At 47.8% G+C, this 23,918-nt stretch overlaps 1 protein-coding gene across 1 annotated transcript in view; it reads left to right on the top strand.

Moving 5' to 3' along the window:
* LOC147431371 (Cyclophilin-like peptidyl-prolyl cis-trans isomerase family protein) overlaps positions 1-22,908 on the top strand; it is a 55,575-nt gene extending 32,667 nt beyond the window's left edge. The window contains exon 7 of the mRNA XM_086493978.1: positions 22,442-22,908. Coding sequence (XP_086350104.1) covers positions 22,442-22,552 — 111 coding nt within the window. The 3' untranslated portion in view covers positions 22,553-22,908. The remainder of the gene's footprint in view (positions 1-22,441) is intronic.
* Positions 22,909-23,918: the final 1,010 nt, after the last annotated feature.

The following is a 23,918-nucleotide window of genomic DNA, read 5'->3' as shown; positions in this document are numbered from 1 at the left end:
CTACTCTGTCGGCGAATCTGAGCCGATGTATGAAATATGAGAACCTTGGTCTTGCCAAGGTTCACCGTGAGTCCTCTCTGTGAGCAGAAATCATCCAGGGCCTGCAAATGTAGTTGTAGTCCCTCTGCCGTCCCTGACATCAGGACAATATCATCTGCATATAAGAGTATGTGTACAGTAGTCCCTGCAATATCCACACCCTCTCCACCCCTGTGCAAGATGAAGTCTACAATCTCGTCAATGTATAGACCAAAGAGTGTAGGTGATAGGGGGCAACCTTGTTTCACACCAATGGTGCTCACAAGGGTGTCAGATAATCCACCTGGGCATCTCACTCTGCCAGATACATGCCAGAGAGAGAGAGAGAGAGAGAGAGAGAGAGAGAGAGAGAGAGAGAGAGAGAGAGAGAGAGAGAGAGAGAGAGAGAGAGAGAGAGAGAGAGAGTCACATGCACATCTAACCCTATGTGCATGTGGACAGGCTATTCCTACTGCTAGGGTTTAGGTAGCCTAGGAAGTGTTCTGGCACCCTTGTGAGCCTGTACGCGGGCCGTGCATGTCTAGGCACTTAAGAGTAGCTGCATACCCTCTGATTGCACAATCCATAGCATTAGCATCAATACCCAGTACCTAGCGTGACCATTTTCCACCATAGGAACCCAATTTTCCGCAGCATGTGAACCACCTCTTATAAAGTCATTTTATCGTAAGTGACTTTATTAATATTGTAAGTGACTTTATTAATTTTCCAGATCGTGGAGCATCCTCTAACACTGCTTGACCCACCTTTTGGCAGCTATAAAGGGAGCCCCTTGGGCGCTAGGAAGAGGCAGAAGATAGATAGAGCACAGCAAGCCACAGGCTCTCAAGCGTTTTGTCAGCAAGTACCAGCGTTTTCAGCTGCAAGCATCAGTGTTTTCAGCAGTCAGAACCAGCGTTTTCAGCCTTGGCATTTTGGCCAGCAGATCAGCCCTTAGCCTCGCCGTACCGCACCAATCCGGTAGCAGAATGCCAGAACCTCGCCGTCACGACCCAACACCTAGATCAGCCTAGCGTTATCAGTTTTCAGCACAAAACAGCCAGCATTTTGTAGATTCAGCCTCAGACAGCTAGCGTTTTTCAGTTTCAGCCCTTGACGCGTTGGTGGCAGCAGATCAGCCCCGTAGCATCGCAGTTCCGGCATATTTCCAGCAGAAGGCCTAGCGTTTTCAGATTTCAGCCATTAGCATCGCAGACATCAATCTTCGTCGTTGTTATCGTCGACACCGTCATCGTCGTTGACAGGTTCCACAGCATCTAGCTGTATTATATTTGACCTTTGTGCAATCTAAAGCAAATATCTCTCTAGGAATAGAGAGGAGGAACCTTGGAGGGGGGTTTTGGACCCCATATGGTCTCGTCTCTTCTCTCTCTCTCTGTAGCACTCTCATGCACTTTGCACTCACAGTTTTCAACTCATTGTTTTGGTCATTGCACATTCTCTCATTATGTCAAGGAAGGCTCACCCTTCCCGTTAGTAAAAGGAACCTTGAACACCCATTGATCACTCATCTTGAGCCATACACCATCATTCACTTCTGCTGCATATTACAAAGAGAGAGAGAGAGAGAGAGAGAGAGAGAGAGAGAGAGAGAGAGAGAGAGAGAGAGAGAGAGAGAGAGAGAGAGAGAGAGAGAGAGAGAGAAATGAAATGAAATGAAATGTTATATTAACGTCTTCAAAAGGCCAAAATGACCTATGAGACCAATCAGTTACAAAATAGTGAATCTAATACCATGTCTGGGTACAAAAGAACTAGAAGTGGAACAAAATACTACTACTACTACTACAATCTAAAACTACGTGGGTGTAGCAGCTGATACAATAGGTACCCGGTAAACTGGATGTAACAGTGTGTGAAACAAAGATGGAAGAAATGGTGAGGATCCATCCTCATCTGCACTCTGAATGTCGAGAGAGTATGGCTCGAATCTTCTGTTGTAGTCTCCGTCGATGCTGTGTAGCTCCTCTCCTCAATCGCGGTCGTCTGTATCTCTGTAGCTCCAATGCTCGGTCGATGAGAGTGCCAGTAGTGGTCGAATGAGTGTGGGACGAGCTCTGCAGTGGTGGCTGCTCCTCTGGCTGTCCCATATCTAGTGAAAAGAAATCTGTAATGTGTCTCTGGGACTGCCTCTCTCTAGCTCTCCCCAGTAAAGTGTCTCTATACCTGTGTAACTCAAGTAGATATAGTCCAAGACATCTCTGATCCTCATAACTCATGACCCTAGATAGAGGACCAAAACCCTCTCTGAATAAGCAGTGGAAACGCCCCCGTATCTCATAGAACACTGTGCAATGACATATGTAGTGCAACTCTGTCTCTGGCTCTCTCTGGCATAATCGGCATATCCTGTTGTCTGCTGGTATCCCTCTGAATCTACGAGTCTCAATCTCGAGCTGATGTGAGGATGTGCGTATCTGACCAATGGCACAACGCAAACCATGAGACATATGTGTGTCCATGTAGCTGGGTCGAATCACAAACCCATCTCCTGTGAGGTGGAGAAGATGCTCTCTATAGAAAGCCATCTTCGTGCTCAACTCCTGAGGCGGCTCTATCCATGTCCTCCTGGTGTCGAGCTGGATCAGGTCCTGACGAATGAGTCTAGTGATCTCCACCCGTGTAAGAGACAGCGAGGGTGCCTGAAGAGAATACTGGAAAGGGGGCAACCTGTCCATGGTGAAGCCATGCGTCTGAAACCATGAAGTCATCTGTGCATACCAGCATGAAGTGTCCCCCTGTAGAGCTAACTGTCTGGAAGACTCAAGGGCCAGTCTAGCATATCTGTCTCTAGTAGTATCCCATAGGCTGTGCACAAAGGACACTGATCTGGTAAGCGCCTCAATCTCCATGCGGGGGGCAGCTAGCTCTGCTCGAATGATCGCGTGAGGTACGGAGGCCTTGGCTCTAATCAATCGGGAGATCATAGATACCAAGGGCCTCTCCATACGTCTCCAACCATCCTGGCCTACAGGAGGTCCCCATACCTGTACCCCATACATCATAGCTGAGGCTACTAAAGTATCAAAGAGCCATGACTTTGTCCGAGGTTCCTGGAACTGAACCTGCGAACACATCCTCTCCAAGCCTCCCAAGGCCGCATAAGCTCTGGTCAGTCTAGTCTCTGCTGCTCTCCCCAAAGAAAACCTCGGCCCAGTGAAGACTATCCCAAGGTAAGTGTATGCATCTGTATACTCCACAATCTCTTGACCATACGTGAAGGTCGGTGCCGATCTCCTGATCCACTGCGGTGTGGTGTTAAACACCATGACCTTGGTTTTACCAAGGTTTACAGACAATCCACTATCCGCTGCAAAACTGTGTAATGCATCCAATTGTCGCTGCATACCCTCTGGTGAGTCAGAGATCAAGACAATATCATCAGCATATAACAACAATGGGATCCACGTCCCTGCCAGCTGGGCACCTCTATCACCCTCTCTGTCAATGTAATCAGACACCTCATCAACATACATACCAAATAGAGTAGGAGACAATGGGCAACCCTGTTTCACCCCGATAGTGGAGTGAACTAAGTCAGATATCCCCTCTGGGGTGCGTACATGTCCCATCACTGATCTGTATAAAGCCATAATCCCCCAAATCAACACTGTGGGCACCCCCATCTCCTGCAGTCTGCGCATCAGTCGAGCTCTCGGTACCATGTCAAATGCTTTGCGGAAATCCACAAAGCTACAATAAATCCGTCACCCATGTGACCTGCCCTCCTCAATGATAGCTCTGAGTGTCAGAATATGGTCAAGAGTGGAGAAACCCCTCCTGAAACCTGCCTGTCCCTTTGCCCATACACCCTCACCCTCTGCCCAGTTACTCAACTGCTGCTCAATAATGGATGCATACAATCGTGCTAGTGTGTGTCCAACCATAATAGTGCGGTAATTTCCAGGCTCTGTAGGATCACCTGCCTTGAATATAGGCACAATAGTAGACAACCTCCAAGTCTCAGGTAATCCCTCACACATGGCACGATTGAACAACACTGCAAGAACCTCCATCAGCATATCCCTAGCATGTATAAAGTGCTCCGCTACTAGACCGTCATGATCGTAAGCCCTCCTGGTCCTCATCCTGTCAATGGCTCTCTTTACCATCTCAGTGGTAAAGAAGGTGCTCGTAGGTGGACATGGCTCTGTAGGATCTGGAAGGGGATCCTGCCCAGGAACCGTATATAACGATGTCGCATACTGGCCCCACACATCAGGAGAAGTAATCACTGGGGGAGGAGAGTGCTCATGGAAGAATCGCCATGCCTCGCCTGAGTCTCTACTCAAGAACAACTGATACAAGTCTCGCTCCATCTGGGCCAGGTAAGCTCGTTTCTTCTTTCGCACAAGACGTCGGAAAGCAATCCGCGACTGTCTGTAGGTGATGACTCCTAAATGAAGATCCCTCTGAAGCTGGGCTCTCATCTCTCTGCACTCCTCATCATACCAACTAATCTGGGGCATGCTCCCAGAATGTCGCCTCTGATCCGGTTGAGTGTGTGGGTATGCCTCTGATGCTGCATCATGTAGTGTCTCAGTCAGTAAAGTAGTGCACTCCTCTACTGAGAGGCCTGGAGCAACTGTGCATAGACGATCCCAGATCGCCTCTGTATAAACCGAGTCAGTCTCTGGTGTAAATGTATAACGGGTGTGTGACCTGCCTCCTGATTTCTGGGCTGTACTAAACTGAAAAGATACGGATAGTGTCAAGAGAGCATGATCCACTGCTACGTCCACTGGTCTGGCTCCCATTGTGAAATCTTGAATACAAGGAATAAAGCTCGGCTGTGTCATAACATAGTCCACTGTACTGGCCCCATGTCTGTGTGGAAAGCATGTGAAGCCTGCTGCTCCAGGAAACCACTGTAAGCCATTAAGTATGGCTAGCCCATGTGTAGTCATCATCTCCGTGAGGTATCTCCCATACTCAGTCTGCTCTCTGTCATGTGAGCATCTGTCAAACCCCAGCTCACCCACATCCAACTCTCTAAGCATCTCATCTGAAGTGTCGTAGAAGACTGTCTGACAGTTGCCCGTTCGAGCATTGAAGTCTCCTAGGAGGATGATATCACCATCCCTAGAAAACTCCCATATATCATCATCTAGAATTGAGAAAGGCGACTGCCCTCTGGATACAGCATATACTGACGTACTGGGGGGGAAGTAACATATAGCAATATATAGAAATCGACCTGTGTCAGCTCTCAGCCTCACCCACATGTATCTAGCCTGATCATCTCTCCGTACAATATGTAGTAGTGGCTGTAGCTCCTCCCTAAACAACACCGCTACTCCTCCTGAACCTCTACTCCCATGCTCAGATCTCGTGACTGTTCTGTGGGCTGTCTCCCATTTGTATCCCACCACATGTGGCAACAGTTGGCCAGGGGCCTGGTGAGTCTCTGAAAAGAAAACAATGTCCTTGTCTCTGAAACTGTCCTCAAAGGCACCAACATCCAACCTCATAGACCCATTACAATTCCAAGTCGCCATCCTCAATGTGGTCCCATAGGTCTCGCACCGTCATGTAGAGCGCCGCTCTACAATCACCACCCGACCATCTCTGTAAAAGGCCATCTTCCCCTTCTCCCTTGCCGCTTGAATCTCGGGCATTACTTCTCTCATATGCGCAAGTTGTGAGAGAGTGAGGTCATCGCCTAAGAAAATACCTGTCTTCTTGAGAGTAGGTCTCTTCCTCAAGAATTCCTTCTTCTCTTCCAATGAAGGGAAGCGTAGTATGAGAGCTCTTTCCTTTGAAGATTCTCCGGGGCCCTCACTCTTCTTGCCCACTCTCCATGCCTTTGTGTGTGAAGGCTTCTCCACCCCCATCATTGATGTGAGGCTTGTGACCTCTTTTTCCACATTGTTTATGTCCTTGAGGCCGGTTACCCTCACATGTAGAGCCCGCACCCTCCTTCTTTGTTCCTCTTCGAGGGTCATGTTGATAAGAGTGGGTGTACAAGGAGCTTCCTTACCTTTCCCTTTCTTGGCAACCTCAATCCATTTTTCGGCCTCCTCTACTTTCTTTTGCGTTTCGGATATGACCGCGGCCCATGACTTCTTCTCCTCATTGATGTTGTCAATTTCTTCCCTCAAAGAGGGCTGAAATTCCCCCTCTTCAAGCCCATTTTTTGACCGTGTTTCCAACACTTCTTTGTGGAGGTCCAAAATGCTATTCTCCAACGTGGCGATTTTGTTGAGAAGATGATCCTTCTCGTCCTTCCACCTCTTCTCCTTTTCTTCATTTTCTCGGAGGAAAACGGTCTTCGCGTTCCTCCAATCTTCCATCTCTTTTCTCCATGCTTTCATTTCCAATTCAATGATGGAAATTCGTTTGGAGTGAAGCATATATTTGAGTTTTCTTGTTGCCATAGGTGAGGTTGGGGATGACATGAGAGAGAGAGAGAGAGAGAGAGAGAGAGAGAGAGAGAGAGAGAGAGAGAGAGAGAGAGAGAAAGAAAGAAAGATTTTTAACGTCTATGTCAGGCCGAAATCGGCCTATGAGACAAATCAAATGTACATGGTGTGTATGTCATCCGTCTATCGGAAAGACAAATGAAACAAAACTGATACAAAACTGAACTGAATGTAGGTAGTGGAGTATCTGAGGAGGGATGGAGCTCTATCTCTAGGGGTATATGCATGTCTATATGCTCAAGGTAGTACAATCATGAGAATGCATCAAGCTATCTAGCTCCATCCTGTACTAATGGGGGGATGTAAGATGTGGTACATGGGCGGGTTTGGTGCCAAGGCTACTCGGATGAAAGCTGTCGGGTCGGCCCTCATCTGAGCCACTCGCTCCTCAGTGGCACGGCGCTCCCGGGCTCGGATCTCCTCGATCTGTCGGTGGTGGGAGCTCGCGCCCCTGTAGCCTGTGACTCGTGGTCGTCGTCTAGCTCGGCTCACCTCCGCCTGTGGGAGTGTCACTCCCCTCTGAGTGTCTGGTGAGGGAGGGGCGGCAATCCTCTGAAAGAAGTCTGTGAGCTGCGACTGTCTCCCCTCTGTCTGTGTAGCTGTGTGTGGCTGTAGTAGTGTGTCCCAATGGCTCTGTATCTCTAGTAAGAAACGTCCGAGCTGTCTCTGATCTCGAGAGTCCATGATCTCTCGGAGAGTGGGCTGTCCTCTGAATAAGGCCTCATACCTGCCTCTGATCTCAGTGTATGCTCTGCATCTACATACAAAGTGCTCCTCACTCTCCACCTCCTCTGTGCAGGCTCTGCAGACTCGCTCCTCCCTGGGAACACCAGTATGTCTCCCGATCTCAATCTCTAACCTGTGTGAAGCCACTCTCAGCTGACCAATCGCCACCCGTGAGCTATGTGGCATGTATGTGTCCATATAGCGTGGTCTCTGTATGAACCCCCCAGACAATATGGTGAGAAACTGGTCTCTGTAATCTGACATCCTCGTCCCCAAGCCAGGTGACTCCCAGACTCTCCTAGTGTATAGCTGCCACAGATCCTGTCTCAATACCAAGTTCCTCTCACTGCGAGAGAGGTGAACATATGGTGAGTGGGGGTCGTACTGGAATGGTGGTAGGCTCTCCATGTCAAGACCGTGTCCCTCAAACCATGCTCTGACCTGTGAGTACCATGCTCTCTCATGCCCACTCTCTAATAGCTGTATAGCTGCCTCAAATGCTCTACGAGTAAGTCTGTCAGGAGGTAGCTCTCTCATCCTCTGGATGAAGCAAACTGTCTGGAATAGTGCCTCTACAACCATAGGTGGTGTGGCGAGCTCGGCTCTAATAATGTCATGTGGCACTGTCTTCTTGCTGCGGAGCAAGCGTGAGATCATACATACCTGTGGCCTCTCAAGCTGTGTCCACTGGTCAGCTGTCAATCCTGGTGCCCATACTGCCGCCGAGTACATCAAGGCCGGGGTGACTAAGGTGTCGAAAAGCCACCCCTTCGTGCGGGGCTCCTGAAAGTGTGCCTGGTGGCATCTCTGCTCTAGCATGGTCAGAGATGCATATCCTCGGGTGAGCCTGTCAGCAGCAGCCTGCCTCATAGTGAAGGGTCCTGGTAGGCTGGTGAATGTGATGCCAAGGTCGACATAGGAGGTGACTACATCAACCTGTCCTCCTGCTGCTGTGAAGGTGGCAGCGCTCCTCACTGCATTGGATGTGTGAAAGATCATAACCTTGGTTTTGCCAAGGTTCACAGTCAACCCCCTGTGTGTGCTGAATTCGTCCAAGGCCTCAAGATGGCGTTGCAAGCCCTCGGGTGACTCTGAAATCAACACAATATCATCAGCATATAACATGATGTGGACCGGAGTACCTGCCAAGTCGCTCCCCTCTCCCCCTGCTCGCAGTATGTAGTCGGAGATCTCGTCGATGTAGAGCCCAAAGAGTGTCGGGGAGAGTGGGCATCCTTGCTTAACACCAATGGTGCTAGCAATGGTCTCTGAAAAACCGCCTGGGCAACGAACTCGACCCGTCGCCCTCTCGTAGAGAGCATATATGGCCCAAATCATCTCTGTTGGTACCCCAATGCTGTGAAGGCGCTGGAAGAGTCTCTCGCGTGGGACTGTGTCAAAGGCCTTGCGGAAATCCACAAAGCAGCAGTAAAGCCTCTTCTTCCGCGCCTTTGCCCCATCAATGAGGCAGCGCAGAACGAAGATGTGATCAGTGGTGGAGAAAGCTCGTCTGAAACCTGCCTGGCCTGGAGCTCGTAAACCCTCGGTCTGTGCGTAGCAGCTGAGCTGTGCCTCAAGTACTGCTCCATATAGCTTGGCCATCGTGTGGCCAATCATGATAGTCCTGTAGTTCCCTGGGTCCAGGGTGTCGCCAGATTTGTGGATAGGCACTATGGTGTGCTGTGTCCACTCCTCTGGGAAGCCCTCCCCTATAGCCCGGTTGAAGACATGTGCAATCAACGGGGCTATAGTGGAGGCCGCATAAATGATGTGCTCACTCTGTAATCCAGTATGGTCAGCTGATCGTCTGTGCTGCATGCGGCGTATGGCCCTCTCTACCATCTCTGCTGTAAAGGAGGAGGAGCACGTGGGGCGTGGCTCGTGTGGCTGTGGGATAGGAGGCTGCCCTGGCACCTCATAAAGTCGCTCTGCATAATCATGCCATATCTGTGGATCCTCAATAGCTGTAGTCGGACGTGGCTCGCGCAGGGTGCGCCATGCCGTCGCGCTATCCATGCTCATGAATAGGTGGTATAGCTCAAGCTTCTGTGCCTCTTCGAATGCTCGCCGCTTTTGGCGTGTCAGCGTCTTCATATGCCGTCTGGCCTCTCTCTCTGTGATCTCTCCTAAGGCTCGCCGTGCACGGAGGCGTTGGTATAGCTCTCTGCACTCATCATCATACCAGCGGTTCTGAGGCATAGTCCCGGGGGGGGGAGTGCGCCCTGTGTGAGTGGTGTGTGGAAAAGAGCTAATAGCTGAAGTGTGGAGAACGGAAGAGATATGTGATGTGAGAACTGAGAGTGGTGTGGATGGGTGGAGGAGGCATAGGCCATGCTCGACCTCGGCCGAGTAAAGAGAGGCTAGCTCATGTGTGAAATGGATGGTGGTGTGTGGAGTGTGTGCTGTGGAGCTGTGTGGGATGGTATCTCCGGTGATGGAGAAAGAGAGGTATGTGTGGTCGGCTCCGATGGGTATGGGTGGAATGGTGAAGGATGTGATAAGGTGTGTAGCCTCCCTGGGTCCCAGAATATAGTCGACTTTACTCCCCCCTCCCTCTGTAACTCCATGTGGCATACAAGTCAGGCCCCCTGAGAGAGAGAGAGAGAGAGAGAGAGAGAGAGAGAGAGAGAGAGAGAGAGAGAGAGAGAGAGAGAGAGAGAGAGATGATGATGAAATGAAATGAAATGTTATATTAACGTCTTAAAAATGCCATAATGACTGATGAAACCAAATTGATACAATCTGGTGGATCTGATACAAAGTCTGTGTGAAAGAGTAAAAGTGTGTACAAATAACAATAAAGAAAACGATAAGCATGGTGGGTAAGTATCTAGGGAGGTTTCAAATAAATCTTTCTACTATCATATCTTTTCAATTCACATTTCAATCAAGCAAACCATGCCCATGGCTATCCTCACAAGATAATACACCCACATAGCATGCGGTTCACAAATCACACACTTAGTTCACACTGAACACTTGTGTTTCAGTCATTCAATCTAGCCATTTCATTCTGTCTAGAACTCTTGATGCACCTAGATCACTGTGTAGTCATCTCATCCTTTCGGAACTGGTGATGCATTCACAACAGTATCCAGTCATCTCATCCAGATAGACATCTTGATGCACTAGAATTTCATTTAGGCATCATACGTAGATCTCACCTATCCCTAACAAATGTCTAAATGCACTACTTGTAGAAAGATCTGGGAGTCTGTACCTCCAGTCGCATAGTGTATGCCTAATGACTTGGTCCCCTTCAAATACCGCAAGATTCGAAGAGCCTACTCCAAATGTAACTTGGTGGGTTTCTGCATGAAAGAACTGAGAGACCCATCGGGAAATTGGCATCAAATTGGGTGGTGAGTACCCAAATGAGAGAACCAACCAGCTTTCGATTTTGTGTAACATCTGCTACAATGGGGAGATCAAACTGTGGCAACTTCTGATTGGGATCCATGGGAGATGAAATATGTTTGCACTTGGTCATACCGAATTCTTCCAACAATTCTTGGATACACCACTCCTGAGAGATGAAGATGCCCCCCTCTGTTTGCCAAACCTCCACTCCAAGAAAATGATCAAGCACGCCAAGGTCTGTCATCTCAAACTCCTTTGCCAAGGTTTCCATAATACTGCGGATGTTGCCAAGATCATCGACGTAGAAGATAACAAGTATCACTAATCTTCCCTCACGGTAAATGTACAAGTCTGGGTCCAGAGAAGATCATCGAAAGGAGTGCCGTAGGAAGAATGAATCATTCTTCTGGTACAACGCTCGATTGGATTGCTTTAGGCCATAGAGCAACCCACAAACCATGTCTGCGAAGTCTGGATTCTCGAACCCTCGAGGTTGTTCCACATAAACCTCTTGAGAAATGCCGAAACAAGATCCATTTGAAAAACCGGCCATCCAAAAGAGGTAGCATGGGCAAAAACAATCCGTATGGTCGACATTTGTACAGTTGGTGCAAAGGTCTCCTCATAGTCTACACCGGGTTTTTGGGAAAAGCCTCTGGCAACTAGTCTTGCCTTGTGCTTGTCCAAAGAACCATCAGATTTGTACTTGGTCGTGTAGACCTATTTGACACCAATCACTTTCCGCTTGGCAGGCCGCGGAACCAACACCCAAGTGTTGTTCTTCTTGATGAAATCAAGTTCTCTCTACATGGCCAACTGCCACTCTGGTTGTGAAAGTGCCTCCTCAACTGTAAGAGGATCTCTGTCCTTGATCACTGTAGACATCAAAGCATAGATAACCTGTAGTAAAGGCTCATCCACCTTAACAAGTCGAAGTCACTGAGATTGTCGTGTAGTATCGGCTTCACGCCAATCGGGTTGAAAGTTTGAAGTTGTTGAATCCCACAAAGTCTCCAATAGCCACTTCGGTTGTCAGGCGCAGTGGAAGTGTTTAAGGATTTTGCCCGGATCTAGTACTCCGCACACAAACACAAGGTTACTTTATTTCACTTGAAAAGATAAACTGAACTGAATGAAAGAGAGATGCAAAGAAGAGAGAAAGAGACGACATGGCATGTCGGGTCCCAGCCACCCTCAAGGGCCCCCTTTCTCTGTTGCCAGAGCAAGTACTTGCTTTATTTCTTGCACAAATGCTGATACAATGATGCTAAATGATGAGATGCTAATGCTGAGATGCTAATGGGTACGTGATGCAGATGCTTGAAATTACTGAGATACTGAAGGGTACTACAGGTACTTGATGCTTGGTACTGCAGGTTCTTGGTACTTGGTACTGCGGGGTTCTTTGGGTACTGAAGGTACTTCGGTGCTAAGGACACGGATGTCCTGATGATGCCTACGTTGAGCTAGACAGGAGCCAAGCCAAAACGCAAGGGGTGCTAGATGCTGGGGTATTGCATTGTCTATGACGACGACGATGATGACGAGGGGTACTGGTATTGTGGTGTTGCTGAGGTGCTAATGGAAACTGTTGGAGATGCTTGGTACTGCGACGACGACAACGACGACGAGGCTGTGGGCTGATCTGCTATCGCTGTCCCGGGCTGAAAACTGAAATCGCTGAAGAGGCTATGGGCTGAAAACTGAAAACATTGAGGGTATTGCGACGAGGACTGCAATCGCGATGAGGATTGGGCTGAATGCTGAAAACGCTGGCCTTGCTTGTGCCAAAACGCTGGTCTAGCTGGTGCTTTTGGAGAGGCTTTGTCATCGCTCCTCTGTCTTCTACTGGCGCCCAAGGGGCTTCATTTATAGGTCTTTTAGCCATTTTCCCTACCTACTTTCAATAATGTCATGTCAAAGTCACTTATTAATTAATGACGTGACTGTTCATATGCCTAAATGCTTAAGTGCCTGAACTGCACAAGAGAGGGTATGCAACTATGAACGGCCTAGACATGCACGTTCTGCTGGAGGCTCACAAGAGTGCCATGCTAGGTCCTAAGCTAAGACTGACATTAGACTGTAGCAAAAGCTTGTCCACATGGCGCAAGTGTATAGCCTTACCACTGTCGCAGAATACCAGCCTTGGTGCTGACTCCGCCTTGCGAGCAAGTACTACCACTCAAATAGTCCTGTCGTGAAAACATTGCTGGTAAGATGAAAGGTAAGGGTGCTCGGAGATATTTCCAAGGGTTCCATGTCGACGGAAGTGGATGCACGCTACATGCGAATGCAAATGCAGAAGAGGGTTAGGGATTCTTTCTCCAACTCCTTCCATACCCGCATAGGAGGCAAGTAGAACTTGGTACTCAAGATCTGGGTTGTCGTGGATCCGATGTCGATCTTCGTTCAAAGACATAGCGATGAAGACGTGAGCGCGCCCGATGCTCGATGGATGAAGGGTGACAGTGGCTGATAAGTCCAGGTTGGGGACACGAAGATTCCTTGAGAAAAAAAACTAAGAGAAGTTCTTTGGGTTCTTGGTTCTGCTGGGGTTCTTTAGGTTGTTGGTGTCCTAGGGTACTTGGGTTTCTTCCCTTGCGTTCGCGAAGCCGAAGCATGCACAGAGCTCTGATCCCAATGTTAGGTGCAATGGAAGGGTTTAAAGATTTTGCTCGGATCTAGTACTCCGCGCACAAACACAAGGTTACTTTACTTCACTTGAAAAGATAAATTGCATGAAAGAGAGAGACACAAAGAGAGAGAAAGAGATGACACGGCATGTTGGGTCCCAACCACCCTCAAGGGCCCCCTTGCTCTGTTGCTAGAGCAAGTACTTGCTTTATTTCCTACACAAATGTTGATACAATGATGCTAAATGATGAGATGTTGAGATGCTCATGGGTACTTGATGCAGATGCTTGGGCTGAGATACTGAAGGTTACTATGTGTACTTGGTATTGCAGGGTACTTTGGGTAGTGAAGGTACATGGGTGCTAAGGACACGGAGGTCCTGATGATCCCTACGTTGAGCTAGGTAGGAGCCAAAGCCAAAACGCAAGGGGTGCTAGATGTTGGGGTACTGCATCGACGACGATGACGACAAGGGGTACCGGTACTGCGGTGCTGCTGAGGTTTTGAAAGTCGACTTTGTTGGGGTTAAGGCCTATGTGCCTTGACCGGTCGCCCAGGTCATGGGCGCCCGCCCACTGTTACCCTATACTTATAGTGAGTATACAGTATAGGGGGAGCTGCCACTCTTTTGGAGTCTCCCCATCCACATCGTGTGTGTCTCTCTCTCTCACTCTCCGTCTGTGGTGCTCCCCGATCCCCTTCAATTGGTATCAGAGCTATGGTGACCGCGGAGAGCACGACGGCTTTGAGAGCTTCGAGGCGATAGCTCGCTCGCTCTCGACGGTGGAGTTCGATCGCGGAGTTTCACAGAGAGCGATTTTAGCTTGAGGAGCATTGTCTTTGGAGCTTAGGAGCTTGGTGTGGTCAAGCTTGGTCGAGGAGGCGGTTGCGGCTTCCTTGGTGAGAGGAGCTTTTGAGCTCAGTGGAGCTCGTTAGAGAAGTGCTCGGCGGAGGAGAGCTTGACATTCGAGTGCTTGGATGCTGTTGTGGCAGAGCTCTTGCGTTGGAGCTTGCATTGAGAGGACATTGCATCACGCAGAGTGGAGCAGGAGCGGGTTCAAGACTGTGTGCAACTCGTTTTTGCCATTTTCGGGCTCTAAAACGCAGTTTTTTGCATAGCTCCGTCATACAGAGTCAGATCTACATGATCTAGGAGTCTAGGTCAGGGTTTTGGCACGCTCCGGACGCAATGGTGATGTATTTTTGCTGAAATTCTGCTTTGAATTACAGCAGGTACAGCAGCAGGTTTATTTGTGCACTTTCGGGTCCCAAAAACACTGTTTTTGGTATATCTCACACACACGGAGTATTTTCTGCAGCAACCAGCAAATTCATAGGTGTACACAGGTTTTTGGATATGCATTTGTCCAGAGAGCCACTCATGCGAGAGTGAGCTATGTTGCCATGGTCTTGGCGGTTTATGTATGCCATATATGGATTTGTGTATTTGTTTGTTGCTGAGATTATTTGAGATTTGGCTCAATTTATAGAAGAAACTCTGTTGGATTTTATCCAGGTTCTCGCCATAGCTTCTACGTATCCGTAGGTTGCTCTTTGACAGTTTAGTGGTTGAGTTTACTCTCACTTTGACAGGTGATTTTCAGTCATCATTTGGTTGGAGTTTGGAGTCACTTGTGTATGCCCTTGTGTGCCGTATTTCGCATTGCGCATAGCGACAGATCTTGCAAGGTTTTGCGAAATGTTGCTATAGTTATCTGGCAGACATTTGGTCAACGATTGAAAGGTATTTTGGCAGCAATCATCACTAACATGTATGTCATTTGAGGTGCCGTTGAGTGGTACTCCGGCAAGAGCGGGTATGCTCATATGTATGACTTTGTGAGGTGATTCCGGTCTAGTTTATTCCCGGATTGGCCATTGTGGCATATATTATTGTCTCTTTGAGGTTTACTGTTGAGATTTTGCTCTAGTTACAAAGGAGACTCTGCCAAAATTTTGTCAGATATTTATGCGCGATTGAGTCATACTGACTTGTGATTTTGTGCAAGGTTTTACACGGTTATTGGTGCAACTTTGCATCAGGTTTTGAGCCATATTTGCAGACTTCTGTTGATGCGATTCGAGCCAGTTTAGGGCTGATTTGGTTGACATTGCGGGAGCTCTATTTTGGAGTGTCTCACAGGTTTTACATTGTGTTTGTGGCCATATTGGTAGACAGTTTCCAGGTGTTGTTGGTGAGGTGGTTTTGCTTTCTAGTTTGTTACATTGTGCTCATGGTAGAGACAGGTGATCGATCAGATTGTGATCTCTCACAGATGCGCGTGTTTGATGGGTCAGACTTTGCAGCATGGAGAGAGTGTATGCTTGATGCATTGACACAGCGAGGGTTGCATCGACCATTGAGTGGTGATGCAGGTGAACCTTCAAACATGTCTGACGATCAGTGGCAGGAGCTAGAGGAGATGGCACTATCTACGCTCTCTTTGCACCTTGCGGAATCTGTATATGCTCTTGTTATGTATGAGACTACTTCGAGAGCACTTTGGCGCAGATTACATGATATGTATGATAGATCTGAGTCATCACGGACTCGTGTGAGACATGTACATTCATGAGCACGCCGACAGGTGACATGTTGGTATTGTGGTCATTCTGGACACGTTAGACGGCGTTGTTTTCGTCGTATGCGACATCGTAGGAGACATGGCAGTCTCAGAGATGTATGTAGTGATGCCATGGACTCAGTTGCTTTGACAGTTAAGGCACATGTAGTGTCGGAGTATACTAGTGACGGGGATGTCACTTTTACCTCGAGCTATGCACGAGATGCTACACATGTGGATAGTGCACTCCCTTCGCAGTGGTTGCTAGACGCAGATGCTATGTTTCATGTCACGCCGCATCGTGCATGGTTTTGTAGCTATTCTAGCGGGATGCTTGGCAGTGTACGTTTGACCGATGGATCGGTGCATGCGATAGCAGGTGCAGGAGATGTGAGACTGTCATTACCGAGTGGTGCATCTTACTTGTTACGACATGTGCGCTATGTACCAGATTTGACAGTGAGTTTGATCTCGATTGGTCAGCTTAGAGATTGTGGATGTCAGATTTCGCTACGAGAGCGAGATTTTGTGATGCATTTGGGTTCGCTAGTGATTGCGAGAGGTGCCAGGAGTGGTACAGGTTACCCATTGCATGTGGATCACGCGAGAGACGGTGCTGTCTCTGTGATCACGCAACCAGGTAGAGAGCGAGAGAGCAGGCAAGTCTCTTTTGCTTGTGGGTTGCAGGATGCTTTGCATGGAGTGCAGAGTAGTGAGCTCGTTGTGCACACAGTTGGGGCACGACTTGAGCAGTCACACAAAGAGGTGACAGAGTCAGACATGCATGCTTTGCTCTGACTGAGCAAAGCAGAGAGTCAGTTGTGCGAGATACTTCTATGCAGGATAGACAGGTAGAGCGGTCTTGCTCTAGTGAGTCACAACAGGAGGACGTTGTGCAAGAGTCTATACATACGGAGTTAGAGCATGAGAGCTCTAGTGAGTCACAGCAGATTGAGTGGTCATGTTTACAGTGGATGATTGCAGAGGAGGCTGAGATGTCAGCGATTATGCAATCATTCCTTTCTATGCTCGACAGTGAGCATGGGGATATAGTTGTGTAGGATATGTCTTCCAGCAGACACCTAGAGCAGCTGGTTTGCTCTGAGGTTGCACGACAGGTTGATGCGTCTTTTGTGGACAGTCAGGAGATGCATGTGGTTGACACGCCTTGTCAGTCAGAGATGCCTATTGCCAGGGATATATATGTTGATGCATGCTCCGTAGAGCTAGCAGGGCCCGCTAGCATTGCATTGGCATTCGGTGGTCTCATGTATGAGATGCTGATCTTGAGACCGGATATCGCAGCTGCAGTGGGAGCATTTGCAGCAGGGTTGATTAGTTGTTCGATGACTGATCTCGGCATGGAGCATAGGGGAGGTTTGCAGGTATTGGACCGATACTTGCAAGAGTGCATGAGCTCTTGTAGACTCTTTGCAGAGCTTGGAGCTAGCTCTGTGTGGCTTCCGCAGCGGGATGTTTGTCTATCAGTAGAGCCGGATGCACTAGCTCATCGAGAGTCAGTGGGCATAGGTTGAGAGAATCTCTCACCTTCTATTAGTTGTACACTAGTAGATCTTGCTTAAAGGCACATTGGCCTTTAAGTGGGAGGTTGTTGGGGTTAAGGCCTATGTGCCTTGACCGGTCGCCCAGGTCATGGGCGCCCGCCCATTGTTACCCTATACTTATAGTGAGTATACTGTATAGGGGGAGCTGCCACTCTTTTGGAGTCTCCCCACCCACATCGTGTGTGTCTCTCTCTCTCACTCTCCGTCTGTGGTGCTCCCCGATCCCCTTCAGACTTCCGGCCCAGATAACTGGGGAAATCCACTGATTTCCTCTTCTTCCGAGAGTACTTCAAGCCTTTCATTATCTGGTTCATTTTCTTGTCAAGAGCTCTATCTAGCTCTTTCTGCGAGTACAATTTCTGCTTTCTGCACTCGTCTGTCCTTATAGCTTCCTTCCCGACCTGAGAGGAGAATCAATGGCATCTCGCCATCTCCCGTGAATCTCATCCATCAGGTAAGTCTTCAGATACTTCACATATTTCGGGTCTTTGGAGTACTTGATCAATCGTGTCAACTTTTAGTCGATGTTTGTACTCCGTTTTGGCAACTTCCTCGTTGAAAGTTTACTCAATGCTTCGTTTTTTTCTTCAGATCTTGCGTTGGATGTTTACTTTTTTTTTTTTGCCTTCTCGCTGAGAGGTGTTAACTCTGCCAGATTCTCCACGAGAACCCATGCGTAGTCTTGGGTTCCTTATGGCTTATGCCCTTTAAGATAGAGCGATGAAGATGGGAGCACGCCCGATGGGCCATGGACGAAGGGTGGGAGTGACTAGTAAGTCCGGGCAGGGACACAAAGATTCTTTGACAAACAAAATCTTTTGAGTGCTCTGTCAGATTCTCCACGAGAACCTGTGTGCTGCAGAAGGGATCGGTTCCTCTGTAGAAGAATTCTATGTTTTGATACCACTGTTACAGGCTTGGACACTCTAAGCAAGGAATCGATAGCAACACACGAACAAAAACTTCAAAATAATTGAACTTTTGGGGGAGAGAGAGAGAGAGAGAGAGAGAGAGAGAGAGAGAGAGAGAGAGAGAGAGAGAGAGAGAGTTCCGCACCCATAAGCATTGGCCCCAAAGACTGGCGCTCCTTTCGGTATTTCTTTATTATTGATCACTGCAAAGTATAAATCTCGAGGGTCCTCTACTCTCAGACTCTGCGTCCAGGTGCTGTGTAGAGTGAGGGCCCAAGGGCTCTTATAAACTTACAAGGGATGCCCAAAAGCAGAGCCCTAAAGCAATCAGGTTCAAAAGCACTAAACCCAAAAGCAACTGATCCCAAAATCTCACGTAGAAAACTGGCACGTTAGCACCCGAATGCAAATCGTGGAAATCCGTACAGTCTGCCACATGGCACCAGCAATGCAAATTGCGGAAATCCCGTACGGCTGGCCACATTAGCATGTCAGCCTGATTTATGGAAATCTCTCCCAGAGTCCAGGCTTTTGGTCTTTAGGGTTTTAGGCCCCACGGCCGGTGCTCGTAAGTTCTTCAAGTTGGTCGATTCAGTTTCTCTTGTACACTCGGCCATTCTCTTCCAGTTGGTCATGCCACGTCATGACATTGTGAAAGAATCGCATACTCTAGATAGAGGTCCAAACCCCTCTTTGAAGAGGCAATGGAAGCGGCCACACATCTCATGGTAGGCTATACACTCGCATATCTAATGAAGCTCTGTCTATGGCTCTCTCTGACATAGCTGACAGAGTTTGTCCTCCACTGGGATGCCTCTAAATCTGCCTCTCTCAATCTCCAGCTGATGAGATGATGTGCGGATCTGTTCAACAGCACACCCGTAATCCATGTGACAAGTGGGAATCCACGTAAGCTGGTCTGGTCAGAAATCCATCCTCTGTGAGCTGTAGAAGATGCACTTTGTAGAAAGCCATCTTCGTACCTGAGAGAGAAAAATGAAATGAAATGAAATGTTATATTAACGTCTTCAAAAGGCCAGAATGACCTATGAGACCAAAATGATACAAAAGTGTTGAATTTGTTACAATGTCTGGGTAACTTAGTACTAAAGTACTAAGTGTGAAAGTGTGAAAATAAATGTGAAAAACTAAATACAAAGTATTAAATAAACTTCTTAGGAGCATTCTGGGTGTCTGGCTAGAATGCTTCTAATCCTTTGTTGTAGTCTCCTCCGGTAAAGTGTGCTTCTGCATCTTGGTCGTGGTCGTATCGATTTCCTAAGCTCAATCGCTCTGTCAATTAGGGTGCCTTTGGTATGAATGTGGGTACTCCTTTGTGCTGGCTGCTGGCCTCTTGCTTCTCCTTCCACTCCCGCTTCTCTCGATCCGAAGAAATCTGTGATCTGCCTCTGAGGCTGTAGTGCTCTTTGTCTTCTCATTAGATTATCCCTGTGCCGATGTAGTTCCAGTAGGTACAAGCCTAAGCATCTTTGATCTTGGTATTGCAGGATTCTATCTAGAGGTCCAAAGCCTTCTTTAGAGAGAGAGAGAGAGAGAGAGAGAGAGAGAGAGAGAGAGAGAGAGAGAGAGAGAGAGATGAAATGTTATATTAACGTCTTCGAAAGGCCAAAATGACCTATGAGACCAAAAAGTTACAATTGGTGAATCTGATATCATGTCTGAGTACGGAAAATACAAAGAACTAACACTAGAAACATTAAGGAAATGATGCTGAAGCTGATTCGGAATTGAGATTTGGTGGGGGTGGGTTTCAAATGAAATCTCTCATCGGTTGCTGTCGAATCTCATCCACATCCTCCATGGTCAATACTCTGGTTGGGCGTATTGCACGTCGAGCTAGAGTGATCTGTATCTTTTGCTACAGCCTTCGTCGATGGTGGGAGACCCCTCGAGGTCGTGGGCGTCTGGATCTGCCTAGCTCAATGACTTGGTCAATCAACGTACCTCTAGTGTGGGTGGGCTCGAGATCTACTGTGGTGATTGCTCCTTTGCCTCTCCCCTGGCTTGTGTAAAGAAATCTGTGATTTGTCTCTGAGACTGTCTTCCCCTGATGTCCTCAGTAAGCTCTCCCTGAGTCTGCATAGCTCTAGCAAGAACAATCCGAGACATCTCTGATCCTCGTTTCTCATGACTCTAGAAAATGGTCCAAAGCCCTCTCTGAACAAACAGTGAAGCAGCCGCGTATCTCATAGTACGCCGGGCAATGACATGTGTAGTGCAACTCTGTCTCTGGTTCTAAGTGACATAGGTGACATATCCTGGCCCCTGGTGGCACCCCTTGAAATCGGCCAATCTCGATCTGGAGCTGATGTGAGGATGTGCGTATCTGCCCAATAGCGCATCGTATCCCATGAGATAAGTGCGTATCCATGTATGCAGGCCTAGTCACAAAACCGTCCTCCGTGAGTTGGAGAAGATGCTCTCTGTAAAAGGCCATCTTCGTTCCCAACTCTTGTGTCGGCTGTATCCATGTGCTCTTGGTATCTAGCTGAATCAGCTCCTGGCATATGAGTCTGGTGATCTCTGTCCGTGTGAGAGACACGGAGGGTGCATCTAGGGAGTATTGAAACGGAGGCAATCTATCCATGCTGAAACCATGTGACTGAAACCATGCTGTCATCTGTCCATACCAACATGCTGTATCTCCTTGTAGGGCTAGTTGTCGAGATGACTCTAGGGCAAGCCGAGCATATCTGTCCCTGGGGAGATCCATAAACTGTTGATAAAGGATACTGATCTAGTCAATGCCTCAACCACGAGAGGGGGGGGGGGGCTAGCTCGGCTCGGATAATCTCATGTGGCACTGAGGCCTTAGCCCGAATCATCCTAGCGATCATAGAGACCAGAGGCCTCTCCATACAAGATGTCGCTTACTGATAGGCCCTCATGGTGCCCAGCCGCCAGCATGCACCAGCTCCCCCGTGTGCTTACTTGCTCCTGGCTGGCCCTCGTCACCCTTTATCTTCGCGGCTGCCATGGGGCACTCCTCCCAGCCGCTGCTTGCCTTGTGTGGGCTACCTGCCTTGCCACTCTGCCTGGTTGATGCAGCTGTTCGCTCCGGCTTTGGAGCACTTGCCAGCATGGTCACCTCACCCAATCCTGTCGCCATAGCCTCACCTGCTGCCTTGGAATCATTGCCACTGAAGGTTTCCATTTCTTCCCGTCTTGCAGCACCACCTTTGGAAGGCCTCGCCATTGTGGCATCCGTTGGGATTGCGGTGACCTTGCGTGGAAAGGACTGTATACGAGGCAAGTTTTGGTGGCTTAGTGGTGTGAAGGACTTGAAGAAGCGGGGCACTTCTTTTGACTGTGGGTTTTGCTTTGTTTGTTTGATTGTTTTTTGTTTTTTGTTTTCTTTCTGGTTTTTGCCGTTCCTATTTTGTATTTTGGTGTGTGTGTGGGGAGTTTGTCTTTTGAGTATTTTATTTTTGGTTTGTTTTGGTTTTTTCTTTCGTTTGTTGTTTTTGGTATGTTGGGTTCCTTGGGTTGGTGCTCTGCTCTCTCTACCAGGTTGTCTACAATAGGTTTCTATATGGTAATCCACAGAGTTTTGTTCACTGCCACCTTAGAGTTCCCTGTCCAGCTCTGGATTTCAGGAGCCACCTTCAGTAAGTGGACTGTTCTCTATACTGACAGATAGCTCCTTGTTTGCTCCAGTTGCAGTGGTCTGCTTGTCCCTTATGGTTACCTTCGGTAGCCCTCTTGGTGATGTCAGTTGCTTCTTCTTTTTTATCTTCATCATCAACTGCTCCCTCTCTTCTGTATTTCCATAGCCATTTGCTTTCAGATGGTTTAGTTGGTGGGCCCCGAGTTTGAGCTACTGCCATTGCAGCCATCCCTTTCTGCTGGTGGCCTCTTGGCCGCTTCGGTTTCTTGGTATGCAGTTGCTGAGTGAGTTTTTGGTTGAAGTGCCTATTTTTTCAGAAGAGCCCCCTTTTAGCTTTGCTAGTGCACTTTTCAATCTTTTTAAGAGAGGTTGTTTTGGTCAGTTCTGCCCATGTGTCTAGCTGTACCCAGGTTACCAAATGTCGCCTTCGGGCCTGCTTTGTAAACAGTTTTGTACTTGCCCTCAGAATCGGCACCATTTGGGTGAGGGAAATCAGCTCCTTTGTTCTTAGAGAGAGAGAGAGAGAGAGAGAGAGAGAGAGAGAGAGAGAGAGAGAGAGAGATGATTTTTTGTATTGTCTTTTAAACAGAAAGTGCTTGGTGATTCGTTACTAGTTTTGAGGAAGATAGAAAATGTGCAGACTGGACCCAACAGCCGTCCAAAGCTTGCTTGCACGATTGCAGAATGTGGAGAGATGTGATGACAAGGTGCAACCAAGTATGATTTTTGCATTCGGCCAGTGTAAGACTATATGAAGATAATGTATACAGAGATAACAATTGGGCAATTGTTGGATGATTAATCACATGCCGATAAATGGTGCCAAAAAGTTTTTGTACCATCAGAATTGCGATGCAAATTGCCAGCCCACACACACACACACACACACACACACAAACATCAAACAAATGTCTCTACCAGCAAGGGCTATTTCTAAAGGTGCTCTATTGACTATGAGGACTAGGAGGAAAATATCCTAAAGACATGATGTTCTACAGTAAAGAAGAATTGACTTGTAGACTCGTAAGTATAAATTTCGGTTGTTTTTGCTCGTCTTGGATTTGATTCTTTCACAGGCATGTTGGCTAATTTTTTGAAGGCGAACTCACTTGTGTAATATATATGTATTGTCCAGAGGGTGTGCCACTTAATTTATTTTTTCAATTTAGGCTAATTTAAGCTGTGTAATAAAAATGCTTCTTTTCCCTATCCTTTTAAACTTGTTAAAATATGAACCTAGCACATCTTGTTGGTCGTCACCACTTCTTGTTGATAGTGAGATTAGAGGAGGTATCTGGGCTGCCTTTCTTTTTGTTTTGCCTATTATTCAATTAAATGTTGTTAGATAGAACCAAACATTGCATTATCCGCAGTGGCATTCTCAAAGTATACCATGTCTGACAGCGATCTTACGTTTGATTTGAACCATATGAAAGTAAGGATTGAACATTCTTGGGTTTGCAATGGTGTATGTTGCGGTCAGAAGATAGATTAATGAGGAAGATGCTTCCTCTTTGTGAGAGATCCCTCATCAAAATTACTTGGAGGAGGTAAGTAAGGCATATACGAATTGTTGGGTGATCCAGGAACATCACCTCGACTCAACCAGTTGTAGGAAGCACACACAAGGGAGAAAGTTGGTGTTCTACAGTGATGCGCCACTTGGTTATAGTGGGGTTCTTTCTATTGTTGATAGGGATCTGGAACTGCAAGTGGTGATCAACCATGCCACAGGGAGAGTCCTAATAGAAACTGAAAATATGCCCACCTAAACTAATGGAGCTCTAACATAGGTCATGCTCCTCTGTCTCTACTCTTTCGGTCCTAATATGCAATAAAAAAGAAGATTGATCGCCGACCAGTTTCTCACCATTCTCAGCATATATGTGCCTTGTGATGCCAAGGGAAGAGCTAGACTTTGGGAATATGCCACTAGAAAGAGACTAGTGCATCATGGGGGATTTCAATATGGTGGACACTAGAAAGCACAAGATGGGCTCGACGAGCTCCTTGGCAGGTTAGGAAAACGCAAAATGGCAAGCTTTATGCAAGAAATGGATGTTGAT

This window comes from Adiantum capillus-veneris, chromosome 21, assembly GCF_014529385.1.
Source record: "Adiantum capillus-veneris isolate H3 chromosome 21, ASM1452938v2, whole genome shotgun sequence".
Lineage (NCBI taxonomy): Eukaryota > Viridiplantae > Streptophyta > Polypodiopsida > Polypodiales > Pteridaceae > Adiantum > Adiantum capillus-veneris.
This window is presented reverse-complemented; position numbering and strand designations above follow the sequence as displayed.